This window comes from Equus quagga, chromosome 20, assembly GCF_021613505.1.
Source record: "Equus quagga isolate Etosha38 chromosome 20, UCLA_HA_Equagga_1.0, whole genome shotgun sequence".
Lineage (NCBI taxonomy): Eukaryota > Metazoa > Chordata > Mammalia > Perissodactyla > Equidae > Equus > Equus quagga.
In genome coordinates, this window is record NC_060286.1 from 14297372 (window position 1) to 14311298 (window position 13927).

The 13927-nt window shown below is 40.3% G+C and overlaps 1 protein-coding gene across 3 annotated transcripts in view; it reads right to left on the reverse strand.

Annotated features, from left to right (window-relative positions):
* LOC124230890 (DDB1- and CUL4-associated factor 5) overlaps nt 1-13927 on the reverse strand; it is a 112666-nt gene that overhangs the window by 74986 nt on the left and 23753 nt on the right. For 2 of the 3 annotated variants that reach the window (XM_046647377.1, XM_046647375.1), the window contains exons 2-5: nt 8506-8649; nt 5749-5785; nt 4702-4841; nt 2744-2873 (exon numbers count right to left, since the gene is read on the reverse strand). In XM_046647377.1, coding sequence (XP_046503333.1) covers nt 2744-2873; nt 4702-4841; nt 5749-5785; nt 8506-8617 — 419 coding nt within the window. In that variant the 5' untranslated portion in view covers nt 8618-8649. The remainder of the gene's footprint in view (nt 1-2743; nt 2874-4701; nt 4842-5748; nt 5786-8505; nt 8650-13927) is intronic. The other variant, XM_046647376.1, reaches the window with a different exon arrangement.

Here is a 13927-nt window from a genome sequence, read left to right on the forward strand (position 1 = left end):
CCTTTTCTACCTCACACCCATAAAACCACACAGAGCCTTAGAAGAGTTGGAAAAAACAGGTAAAAACATCCTAGTCCCCAGGGCACTGTGCTCCTCCTTTTATTCCAAGAAAGGAAATCAGTCAAGATTGCCCATTAGCCTTATTAGATGACTTTCTCCCATATGGGCTTTTGAAAACTGTAGGTTACCAAAGAAACCAGATAACCTCACCCACAACTGAAGAAGTAATCAAAACAGAACATAATATTTTCCCCCAAGAGACTAGTAACAGTCTAAGTGTTGCTGAGGGTCTGGAGGAACACAGAGTCTCCTGTTTAGCTGGCAGGTTTGTAAATCAGTACAGGCTTTGGTTGTGGCAGGATATTCTGACAATTTTTATCAAAAATGTAAAAACATAAACCCTTTGATGCAGCAACTCCCTACAGATATTTCTGCAAAGGTAAGCCAAGACAGACATGTAACCACGTTTAACACAGCATTGTTTACAATGGCCCATGCTGGAAATAAGAAGTCCTGGTTGTTGAGTAAACCAAATAAATGGAATATCTTGTAGCCATTAAAAGATTGTGCTAGATCTGTAAGTGCTGACATGAAAAAAGCTCCAAGACATATTATTAATTGAAAAAAGAAGTGAAGAACAGTGGGTATTATTGTTCCTTTAATCTAAAATTCATAAAGCATACATATACATGCTGGTATATGCACTAAATTATCTTCTGGAAAGACATATGAGAAACTGTTCACTGTAGTTACCTTTAGAGAGAGTGACTAGAGACGAGAAGGAGAAGATCTATACTGATGTACAAATATTTTAAAAACATACAAGTAGGGGCCAGCCTGGTGGCATAGTGGTTAAGTTCTTGCACTCCACTTCAGTGGCCCAGGGTTTGCAGGTTTGGATCCCAGGCGTGGACCTACACACCGCTCATCAAGTCATACTGTGGCGGCGTCCCATATACAAAATAGAGGAAGATTGGCACAAATGTTAGCTCAGGGCCAATCTTCCTCAAGCAAAAAGAGGAGGATTGGCAACAGATGTTAGCTCAGGGCCACTCTTCCACACCAAAAAATCACAAGTAGACAGATAATCTAGCGATGGGTTTTTTGTTTTGTTTTCATTATATTTCTCTGAATAGTAACCTTAAATCTAACAAATGTTACTATAAAAACAAAACAATAATCTCACTTTGAATTTTCTAAAAAGAAAGAAGTCATGTTTAGTGATAAAACAAGTGAAAAGGGGAGGAGGGTCCACAACGCACAGTAGGAAACTGGTGGAGGAGGTTGAGGGGAAATCGGTGAGAGAATTAAAACACTCAACCCCCTCTTCTTTCAAGACACTGCTGACACCATGAACTACTCAAGCTTTCCTCTGGGGATGAATAGCTCAGAGCCCCACTCCAGTTGCCAGCTATTCATTACAATTGTAAGTATGGGAGATAGAAGTTTGGGAGAAAGCTGGCGTAGTTAGTCCAAATCCTGCCTTTTGTGATATGGATGAGGCAGAACAGTTGTTCTTAAAGAGCCCGAAGTGGCAGAGAATGCTAAAGCTGAACACAGCAGACTGTCTTCCTGGCAGCAAACAAGCCTTCTTAAGCACACAGTGCAAAGGCACCACAGGGGTCCTGCCACTACACGCGTTTCAGCAGCATGGAAAAGCAAGAGCCAGGTACAGAAACAATAGAGAGGGTAGGAGAAATCTCCGCGGCCCTACAGAAGGAGCCCTGCTCAACACCAGGGACACTCCTCTGGGCTGTGCAGATCTGCTGCAACGGTTCCAACCCCTCTGACTGCCCCATGGAGAGAATCAGCTAGGACTAGAAACCACCAAGGAAGATAATCCTCTCTACTTTATTGCCCTTTCATCTGAGGCCCATGAAATAAATCATAACCTCGCTTACTCTTCATGATGTTCTTCTGCAATATTGCCATACAAAGTGGGAAGTTACCTCCATGTAGAATCTGCAGAGGAGTTGTCAATGTATGTAAGTCTTTCATAAAGCAACGCTAGCTTTATGTACAGGTGCCACAAAAGGTCATCCCTCCCCCATAGGATTTAAGGGACATGAAAGAGTCCCCTAGCTGCCCCCATCCACACATTTCCCTTAATGATGCCTACAATGGCCCCACCAGTGATTCATACCATCGGTTCAGGACTGTCCTTAGTGTACTCAGTGGCTCTTAATCTTTATTGTTTAGTCACTGGTCCTTCTGAGAAACCAAAGAAAGCAAACAAACTCTGTTCTCAGAAAAATGCAGTTAGATGAATACACAATATAATTTCCATACAAATTTGGGGTTCACAGTTATCCTGAAGCCTATCTAGAGACCCCTTCCCCCCTGGGGTTAAAATCCCTGGTTCAGAGGCCATGAGTTTGTCAAATCTCCCCCACCCCCTCCATCCCCCCACAGGAGCTCCCGTGCATCTGGGGAACGCTGGGCCTAAAGACACAAGGCGGTACTGGAGGGAGGCTCTCACTGCTTCATGTTTCCTAGAACTGACCCTATCTAGAGTCCAGATTACAATTTATGACTCCTCCTCAACAAGGAGTATGGATTTCTCACACTGCCTGTTCCTTGGGAACAGGGCTCCCCCTGGCTTCAGAGGCACCTGAAGATGCCAGGAGATGTCCAACTGAGATCAACTGCTAACCAGGTTCTTACAATCCTTGCTGGCTCATCATATTACCTGACAGTTGAGGCAAAGAAAAGTTTTAACTCCTTATGAATAAGGGGGGCTCACCTCTGAGGTTTTCGAATATCCCAGAGTCCCACTCCTTCCTTTGAATTAGCTGTGGCCAATAACCGGGGCTCCACAGGGTTAAACATGACACTGTGAAAGGCTGATGGATAGTTTGCCAGGCAGAAGGGCTCTGTGAAGAGAGAAATTATGATCAGTTCATCTTGGGAACCTTTGGGCCAGTGGCAGGGAGACATGCAGAAGTATAAACGCAAGTAGAAGTGCCCCCTTTTAATAACCACCCCAATGGGCTGGAACCCCAAGGTAGTATGTCATCCCAGCAGTCACCCTTACTCCCGAGGTCCCCACAAGTCCTAGCACACACTTTTTGCTCATAGAAAGTCTGAAAACAGCAACTGGAACACATTTAAACAAACTTTAAGCTATAATAATACTCAGAAATTTATATAGCACCTATTCAGATCCCATGAGGAAACAGAAATTGTCACTGTAAATGGGAAGATAAGTCGTTTTACAGTAAGAAAAACTGAATTTCACATGAAGTGAAAAAATTCACAACCAGTTACTGGTAGGATTATTATACCTTAATCCAAATGTATTAGTTTTAGAAATTAAAAGTTTTAAAACTACATAAAGACTTAACAAAGACACAGCAAAACAATGGAAAAAATGAAGACAAGGCAAGACAATAGTGCAGTTTTCCCTTCTGATCATATTCTCCCTAACTGAAAAGAAAATGGCCTCAGTCTAGAATTTTATGATTTCACTTCCAGTATTAGAATACTAAAAAACAAACAAACAAAAACCATCTAATACTTGAATTTCTCTTGCATCTAGCCAGCTCCTAATCAACCTCACCCAGAAACCCTCCAGCCCTTTGCATATATTAGCTGGCTCCAGGTGAGGAAGGAATCACTTTGCTACCTGGGAGGACCAACTCCTGTGGAAGCTGTTTAGAAGCAACAGACAGAAAGCGCTCCCCAGACACTTCACAGGCCTCTGGGCAGAGGGGGCGCTTAGTCGTCTAAGCCAGCAGGCAGTTCAGACAAAGGAGAATTTCACCTGCCAAGCACCTGGTGACTCACCCACTGCCACTGCTTGCAGCTACCTTATCTGCCTGACCTTAAGAACAAGCTTCTCTTACAGCTTGAACCACAGTAATGAGCATAGCCCACATATTAAATGCTTGGAATATAGAATAATAAAAAGACCCAGATCCTACCAGACAAGCCAGGCAGGATAGTAACTCTATGAACACAGGTATGACCATGACAAAGCTGTACCAAGTGTTGGGGTGGGGGTAGCACTGAGGGTATGCTGGAGGAAAGAGCCTTTGAAGACAGGCAGAGTGACGGAGAGAAATCTCTTTGCAGGAAATGAGCTGAAAAGATGCATTTCCTGAAGAACTTCAGAGAAATTCAACAAAACAAGTTCTTCATTTTACACTTCAGAGACTTAAAGAGCATATCTGGAGGGGGACCTCACCCAGTAACATCCCTTAAACAAAGTGTATTTGCCATCATTTTAAGTTTCTATACACAGTTAAGATGAGGTTCTGTGGTTCTTTCAGAAAACAAGCCTGAAACTAGGATGCAAGAAAGTGCCTAACACACACCTCCATTCTCTGTAAATAACCAAGAATATGTGCATGTCAGCACTACACACAGAGCTGGCCCACAGTGGCTACCCTCCACAGTGAGGCAGCACATCTTCCATTCCTTGGGGCCACTAAACACCAAGATACTGTGGTGTTTACTACAGGTACAAGGGTTTGTGGAGATTCACAGGGGTCTAGAGAAGGACTGGCAAAGGTGCTTCACTTCTGACTACTTTGGGGTAGGACAGGACATCCAGAGACACATATCTATGTCCCCATGTGAGAGTTTCTTCTCCCTTTACATCCCTCCCACCCAGCTTACTCAGGTCATATATTGGATCAGCAAGAACATGACATCAAACTCTTCAACACAATCCCACAGCCTTTTGTACAGGGACCCTACCTCCATGCGGAGACTCCCGGATGTCCCAGATGAGAACTCGGCCATCATCTGAGGAGCTGGCAAAAATATTGTCATTCACTGGGCTCACCGACAAGCCATATACTGCATCTTCGTGAGCAAACACATCCAAGGTCTCGCTGCTGAGAGACAGAGAGCAGAGAGAGGCACACAGGCACACACATACATGCAAACGGAGGGCAGAGTCCTAGCCCTCTGCTTCCTAGAGTGGGGTTCTCTTTCATTTCCAGGAGAATGTCAACTAGCTAAACCCAAAGGATATTATATTTCCTAAAAATGTAGATATTCAACTTTTAGGTAAAAAAAACAAAGGACTATTAAAGAGACTTTTTATAGATTTCATGGTAAGTTTGCTTTTTGCACTATTTAAAAGTGACTCAACAGATGAGTTTTTGTGTTTTCACCTACTACCGAACGCATCCGCTTGTGTACAGATTGGGGGGTGGTGCTTGATTTCCAAAAAGCAAGGGAAAGCTTTAAAGCAGCCAGGTCTGATGCCAGTAGTAGAAGAGGGATTTCCTGGCAGTCTGGCATGGTGAATAAGAGCATGGTTCCGGGGGCAGGCTGCCTAAGTTCAGATCGTAGCACCTCCTGACCTTAAGTTACCTAAAATCTCTGTGCCTCCATTTCCTCATCTGTCATTGAGATAAGAGTATCTCCTCAGAAAATTATTGTGAAGGTTACATGAATTAATACACACAAAGCACTTGGAACAGTACCTAGCACATAGTGAGAACTCAACAATATTAGCTATTTATTTTCATTGCTATCATTAAGTATTACATTTCCTTTTCTTCCAACCTCTCCTTTTAAATTTTCACAAAAAACTTTACCTTCAGACCAACTTTGCAAATCATTTTTTTAGTCAAAATTTTATTTCAAAAATATTATAGGAATCTTTTTCAAAAGGAACAGCTGGTTTCATCTTATTTTCTTCAAAAAAAAAACTATTTTGGTCTAAAGAGATATTTGCTTCTCTTCATATGAAAAACAGACTCAGTCACTTTCACATGCCAACAATCTATTTACCTTTCAACATCATGGAGGATAACTTGCTCATCATTTCCTGTAAGAGGAAAAAGCAGATATTTGATAATTCCTGCAAAGTGGTCCCTGTCCACAATAAAATTTAGTATTTTAAAGTTTCCGGGGAAAATATGAACAAAGTCAATGTTAATATAAATCAAGAGTGTTAATACGAAAAAGTTTATAAAAGTAATTTAAGAAGGATAGGTCACTCTTATAGAGAAATTTAAAAAGCATAATAGTAACTAGGTATAACACAGTACAATTTCTAAAATGTATTATCCAGTGGATGATGTAAAAAAAAACTGTGGCTGTTAAGGAAAAGAGTAAATGATCATGGGAAATCAATTCATTCAGCCAAGCTAGTACTTGCTTTTTTTTTTTTTTTAAAGCAAAAGATTCATTAACTGTGAGACCTGAAATAAAATCTGTAACTTTTCTGTGTCTCAGTTTTACAGATATCCTTATCTGTAAAATAGGGATAATAATTGTGCCTCCTGCATAGAGTTACTGTGAAGCTAACAACACATTTGTAAAAGCATTCAGAATAGGGCTGAGCACTTAACAAGCTCTCAGTAAAGGTTTGCTACTAACCACATCCTTTTTTTTTTTAGGAATATTAGCCCTGAGCATCCAGTGCCAATCCTCCTCTTTTTGCTGAGGAAGATTGGCCCTGAGCTAACATCTGTGCACATCTTCCTCTATTTTCTGTGTGAGACACCTGCCACAGCATGGCTTGACAAGCAGTGCATAGGTCCACGCCCGGGATAGGAACTGGCAAACCCTGGGCCGCTGAAGCAGAGTGTGCCAAGTTAACTGCTACACCACTGGGCCAGCCCCTATCCCTAGCCTTATGATCTCTTATAGTGTTAAAATTTGATGATTGTGCAATTCTAAATGATAGGAAAGTTTTTATCCACAACTTTTTTCTCTTGAATTTCTCTTTATTCCATCAAGGAATCTAAAAATATTACGTCTATGATATGTGTAGTCCTGCCTTCAAATGGTTTATATGGCCAAAAATTAAAAAGCTGACTATGAAAAGACAGAAAGTAAAAAATTTCCCACTCTATGCTGAAAGCGCAACCAATAGTCACTTAAATAGAAAGCAACAGCAGTAAAGATGTGGCCCAGGTCATCTTAAAGCCCTGGCTGTAACTGTATTGTGGGTGCCTACCAAGTAACTCAAACCCATACTAACGCCTTCTTGATAACAGGCACAGTGCAGGGTGCTGGGGATGTGAGAAGAAAAAGGTTCTGCTTGGTCCCTGAGGAACTCACAATCCAACCGCACAAACAACTAATCACGACAAGACAGGTTATCTTGTAGCGATGTGCTCTACAATGGGAACATAGATAAAGGGGCAATTATTTCCTTCATGAACAGGGTGAAAGTACATGGCAGAAGGAGAGAACGTTTTTACGGGGAAGGAGACATTTGAACAGAAACTCAAAACTTTTACCAATGGAAGACTTAGGGGAACTGGTGGGGACTGGACAATTAGTCATGACCCACGAGGAAGAGCGTGCACAAAAGGCACGAGGGCACTTAAGATGGCAAGAGGATTAGAGGGCTAGGGCACAAGACGTAAGGAGAGGGAGGTGAGGCCAGACTGACACACTGAGGGTTAGACTTCATGCTGCGGACACTGCAGGGCCAAAGGTTCACATGGTTGGACCTTTATTTTTAAAAGAAAACTTGTATAAGCAATGAATTATAAGGAGGGTTAGAGACTGGTAGCAGAAATCACAGAAGGACACTGCAGTAGCCAGGCCAAAGATGTGGACCTGAATCAGGGCAGGGGGTGTAGAAAGAGAACAGAAACTAAAGGATGAGTATGAGAGGCTTTCAAGTCTAGTTGGTGACTAACAAGATGTGTAAATGAAAGAAAGGCAGGTTTGAGGATGACCAAGATTTCTATTAGGCTGAACCAAGTAAAACTTGTCATTTTCGTAAGTTGAAAATGCTTCAGTGTCAGTAGTTTCTTAAAGTTAAACCTAATAACTTAAATAATTGGATGAATGGTGATAATGACTGAGACAGGGAATCCAGGGAACAAGAGGAAATTTTTGTGCAGAAGAGAAGGACTAATAATATTGGTTTTAGACCTACTGCATTTAAATTGCTTTAGGAACACACAGGTAGATATTCAGTGGGGAAATCCACAACACAGAAGAGATCAGGGCTAGAAATTTGGTGGTCAGAAAGGAGTGTAGTTGATGAAAGCCATCACTAAGAGGTTGGTTTGAGCACAAGCCATTCCAATTGCACCCTAACACAATGCTTTCAAACAGGAGCCATCCATGGGTCATAAGATCAATTTGAGTCACAACCAGAATCTTTAAAAATGAAATCGAATAGAATAAACAAAAAAATCAGAGTGTACCACATATAGTAAGGTTCAGCACTATTTCAGATATGTATGTGTGTTTCTGTGTACCACATTGCAATGTGAAAAGTTTTCTACCAAAAGAGAGAGGAAAAGTGTGAGAAAGAAAGAGAGAGGGAAAGAAACAAAGAAAGGGAGGAAGGGAGGGAGGGAAGAGAGAGAGGAAGGAAGGAAAGGAGGAAGGAAGGTAAAAAGAAATCAGTCTAATACATGTGTCTAAACCACAATAATGCAGAGAAGACAAGCTATGGGAAACCAGTAATTCCACAGTTCAATGAAATTAAGAAAAATAAGGAGTTATTTAGCACTCCTTTCTCCAAAATCCCAGCCACAGTGAATTTCACAAAGTGGAAATCTCCCTTCTTCTCACCTCCAGAGAATACTTTGGTGTTCCCACTGTTGAAAGCCAGGCAAAAAATGTTGGAATGATGCTCTCCTTTCAGCTGTATGGGCTTGACTCTGGAGTGGATAGCTTGTTCCATGTGCCATAGCAGAACCCGGCGATCATCTCCTCCTTGAGAGGGGCATAAGAATCTAGGGTTAAAACAGCTGACATTTCAAGGCTGACACTTGGTTTCGCCAGCATTGAATCCCATCCTTTCCCAAACTGCATCTCCTCAACTCTGTGAGATTCTGGTGGAGCACATAAACCCAGAATTCTACTGCCTTAACCATCAGTAGACACACGGCCTCTGAGCCATTCACTTATGCCAAGGAATTAAATCTTGAACAAACATACAGAAATGGAAAGGGATAAGCACTAACACTGACACCCCCAAAGCCACCTTGTTCTGTCTTTCCAGAGACCCAGTTTAAATATTTCTTCATTTGCTATCTAAAATCTTTCCACTAATGTCCCCCTACTTTGTCTAACAGAACTTGAGTTGGTTTCGAGTGCTTGCAACCAAAAAACTCTAAAGGAATATTTCTAGCATACTAGTTTTCAAAGCACTGTCCTTGATGTGATCTCATTAACTATGGAACACTGTACAAATGACATCTAAGGAACTGTCTGTCACAGTAGCAGAATCTAGATAGAACCCAGCTCTCATGAAGCTCAGTCTAGCTCTTTCTTATGCATAATTCTCAATAGTCTGAATTAAATGAGTAATATTACACTGCATAAGCCAGCTCCTGGGGCATGACAACATATCTGTTCTACATATTCTTTATATTTGCAGATGCCTTAAAAATGTCTGGAAGGATGGAAAAGAGACTGTTAATAGTGGTTACTACATCCAGGGAATCGGATTCAAAGAGAGGTAAAGGATAAATTGGAGGGTTTTTACTTTTACTTTATATATTTGGCACTCTTTGGCTTTGTAATAGCCTAAAATACATTCCTTTCCTAATAAAAATTTAAGTTAGAACAGCAGCAAACATGGGCAGCAAACCATAGCAAGCTCTATATCTCTACCAACCCTCCTCCATTCAATACAATAGCCAAAAATTATAGTACATCCATATTAGGGAATCCTATGCAGCCATTAAATCAATAAATCTATGGGGCTGGCCCCATGGTGTAGCAGTTAAGTCCGGCATACTCTGCTTTGGCAGCCCGGGGTTGGTGAGCCCAGACCCTGAGTGCAGAGCTAGACCACTTGTCAAGCCATGCTGTGGCAGCAACCCACATACAAAATAGAGGAAGACAGGCACAGATGTTAGCTGAGGGCTAATCTTCCTCAAGCAAAAAAAAAAGAGGAAGATTGACAACAGATGTTAGCTCAGAGTGAATCTTTCTCACGAAAAAAAAAAAAATTAATAAATCTATAAGAACTAACTCGGAAAGATGACCAAAGGTCTTTATTAAGGGGAAAAATAAGGTGTGAAACAGATGTGTACCAACAACCATTTGTGTAAAACAAATTTTTTAAAAGCTCCATGACAACAGGAATCTTGTCAATTTTGTTCACTGTGGAGCTCCCAGACCCAAAGTATGGACATTGAATGAATATGTTTATACTTACCTATGTTTACTTGCATTTGAATATCCAGGGGCTATAAAATAAGTTGTTTATAGTGGACACCATCTCTAGGCTAAGGTTGTTGGGAGATTTTTTCTGTGTGTGTGGTAAAATATATATAAAATGAAATTTACCATTTTAAACTTTTTTTCTTTTTTTTTTTGCTGAGGAAGATTTGCCCCAAGCTAACACCTGTGCCACTCTTCCTCTATTTTGTATGTGGGTCACCAGCACAGCATGTCTGCCAATGAATGGTGTAGATCTGTGCCCAGCAACCAAACCCAGGCTGCCAAAGTGGAGCGTGCAGAACTCAACCACTAGGCCACAGGGCCAGATCCCCATTTTAACCATTTTTGAGTGTACGATTCAGTGGCATTAAGTATATTCACATTGTTGTGCAACCATCAGCATTATCCATCTCCAGAACTTTTCCATCATCCCAAACTGAAACTCTGTACCCAACAAACAAGAACTTCCCCTAGCCCCTAGTAACCACCATTCTCCTTTCTGCCTCTATGAATTTGACTACTCTAGGTACCTCATATAAGTGGAAACATATAATATTTGCCCCTTTGTATCTGGCTTATTCACTTAAAATAATGTCTTCAAGGTTCATCCATATTATAGCATGTATTAGAATTTCATTCCTTTTTAAGGCTAAATAATATTTCACTCTGTGTGTGTGTGTGTGTGTACCATATTCTCACTCACACACACCACATTTTGTTTATCCATTCACCCATCAATGATGGACATTTGGGTTGTGTCCACCTTTTGGCTATTGTGAATAATGTTGCTAAGAACAATTGTACAAGTATCTGTTCAAGTTCCTGCTTTCAATTCTTTTGTTGGGAAACTTTTACATTGCAATTTTTACTTTGTATCTTTCTGTATTACTTGACTTTTTTGCCATAAACATATATCTGTTTATTAAAAAAAAAATTAATAGAAGATATAGTAGCCAAACATACTTATTCTCCCTCCCCTAGAAAGAAGTTGCCTTTGCTCCTTGAGTTCCTTTGTTTCCTGAGTTCGTTCTTTCTTCCATTGTTGGTCAAAATCAGGTTCCTCTGAAGTATTTCATTGTCCACTGGATTGATCCCTTAAGTGTGTCCCTCAGTGTTCTGTGTTTATGATTTGCTTATTTCAACTATGAGTTCCCTGGCCTGGGATGGTTATCTAAATTCTATATATCTTTCAAATTTACCACTTTGTTAAACATCAAGTTAAGGTCAATGAAAACAAGGGTTTGTGTTTTTGTTGATTTTAATGAAAATGACACAAAGGGATTTTTCATCTAAAATAGATTTAGACAGGTTGTGGGCACTTTAGTTCTCCATAGTCTCTACTCTTATTGTTTTCCCCAGCACTGAGGCCACAGGTCAGAGACCTGTCACTGCTTTTGCTACTTTGTCTCTTATATTAGAGAAATATTTCTCTGTACCCAAGTCTCTATCAAAAGTGGAAAATTAAAAGATAGAGAGGCCCTGGGGCCAGCCCTGTGGCCAAGTAGGTAAGTTCCCATGCTCTGTTTCGGCGGCCCAGGGTTCACAGGTTCGGATCCTGGGTGCAGACCTACACATCGCTCATTAAGCCATGCTGTGGTGGCATCCCACATAGAAGAACTAGGATATACAACTATGTACTGGGGCTTTGGTGAGGAAAAAAAAAAAGCAAAGGAAGACTGGGAACAGATGTTAACTCAGGGCAAATCTTCCAAGAAAAAAGACAAAGAAAAGATACAGAGGCCCACATCTTTCTTCTACTTACTCATGCTTCTAATCTAAGCTCCCTGTGCCTGAGATTCATCAAACATAAAATGGGGATCATAATAGCTCTACTCTCACGGGTTTTATAGATTATAAAGGCAAGTATAAGAGAGTTAAGTAACTTTCCAAGGTCACACAGTAAGTAAAGTGGTTAAGCTAAGATTCAAAAGCAAGCAGTTAAGATTCCATAGCCCCTACTCTTAACCACTACTCTAGATTGCTAGCCTTAAAGAACAAAAAATGAACCATAACTGACAAAGCAAATTCATCTAGTGGACTATTAAAGGGATTCTCCGCCTTGGTAACCTAACTCAAAAAATGTGCAGGTAAGAATAAAACAAGAGGGGCTGGCCCTGTGGCCAAGCAGTTAAGTTCGCGTGCTCCGCTGCAAGCGGCCCAGTGTTTCGTTGGTTCAAATCCTGGGCACGGACATGGCACTGCTCATCAAACCACGCTGAGGCAGCGTCCCACATGCCACAACTAGAAGGACCCACAACGAAGAATATACAACTACGTATCAGGGGGCTTTGGGGAGAAAAAGGAAAAAAATAAAATCTGTAAAAAAAAAAGAATAAAACAAGAGAGCACAGGAATGAAAAGAGAAGCTGACTTAACTGGAGTAAACTGAGGGATCAGGGGCAGGAACCAGGAAAGGATCGCCTGAAATTATAAAGATTCTAGCAGTGCACAAAACTGATAATGGTTTAATTTCTAGACTATATAAAGAGTTGTTACAAATGAATTTTTTAAACCACTAGGAAAAGAGGCAAATATGACAACTTACAGAAGAGGAAACCAAAACAACCAACAGATATTACAGATCATCTCAGCCTTGGTAGTAACAAGGAAAATGTAAATTATAATTTAGATATGTTCTTACAAAGTGGCACAAGGGAATGTACAAGATGTTCACCGCATCACTGTTCATAATAGGAAAAAAATGTAGGCAATATAAATATCCATCAATGTATAAATTGATAAATTCCCTTGGAATACAAATACAAATGAAATCTAAACCCAATGGAACATCATACAGCAGTTAAAATGAACTACAGATACATGTACCAACATAACTAAATCTTGAAAACCTAATAGTAAGTAATAAAAGCAAGTTTCAGAAGGATAGGTAAAGGATATCATTAAATATGCATTTTTAAATATACAAAACAATACCATATATTATTTATGGATAAATGCACATATAGTAAAAGGAGACTTCAATTGTATCTGTAAAATTTTGTTTCTTTTTAAAAAATAGATGGGAAACAAATTTAACAAACTGTCAACATTTTGTCAAATCCAAGTGATGTTTCTCTACTTTTCTTCATGTTTAAATATTTCATGATACTGAGGGAGTATTGTTACATCTGTTAGGTATATTAACGGCATTATGGTCATGTTAAAAAAGAAAAAAGTCCTTATCAGTTAGGGATGCATACTGAAGTAGGTGAAATGGTATATGTCTCGAATTTCCTTTAAAATATTCCAGGAAGAGTATGTGGAGAAAAGGGAACCCTCATACACTGTTGGTAGGAAAGTAAATTGGTATAGCCACTGTGGAAAACAGTATGGAGATTCCTCAAAAAATTGAAAATAGAACTACCATATGGTCCAGCTATTCCACATCTGGGTATTTACCCAAAGAACATGAAAACACTAATTCGAAATGATATATGCACCCCTCATGTTCAGTGCAGCATTATTCACAAAAGCCAAGATGTGGAAGCAACCTAAGCGCCCATCAACAGATGAATGGATAAAGAAGATGTGGTGTATGTATATACATACACACACACACACAGATATATATAATGGAATACTACTCAGCCATAAAAAGATTAAATCTTGCCATTTGCGACAACATGGATGGAACTTGAGGGTATTATGCTAAGCGAAATAAGTCAGATGGAGACAGACAAAAACCATATGACTTCACTCATATGTGGAAGATAATAAACAAAACAAACACAGATACAGAGAATAGATTGGTGTTACCAGAGGGAAAGGCCAGGGGGGAGAGGGCGAAAGGGGTAAAGGGGCACATGTGTATGCTGACAGA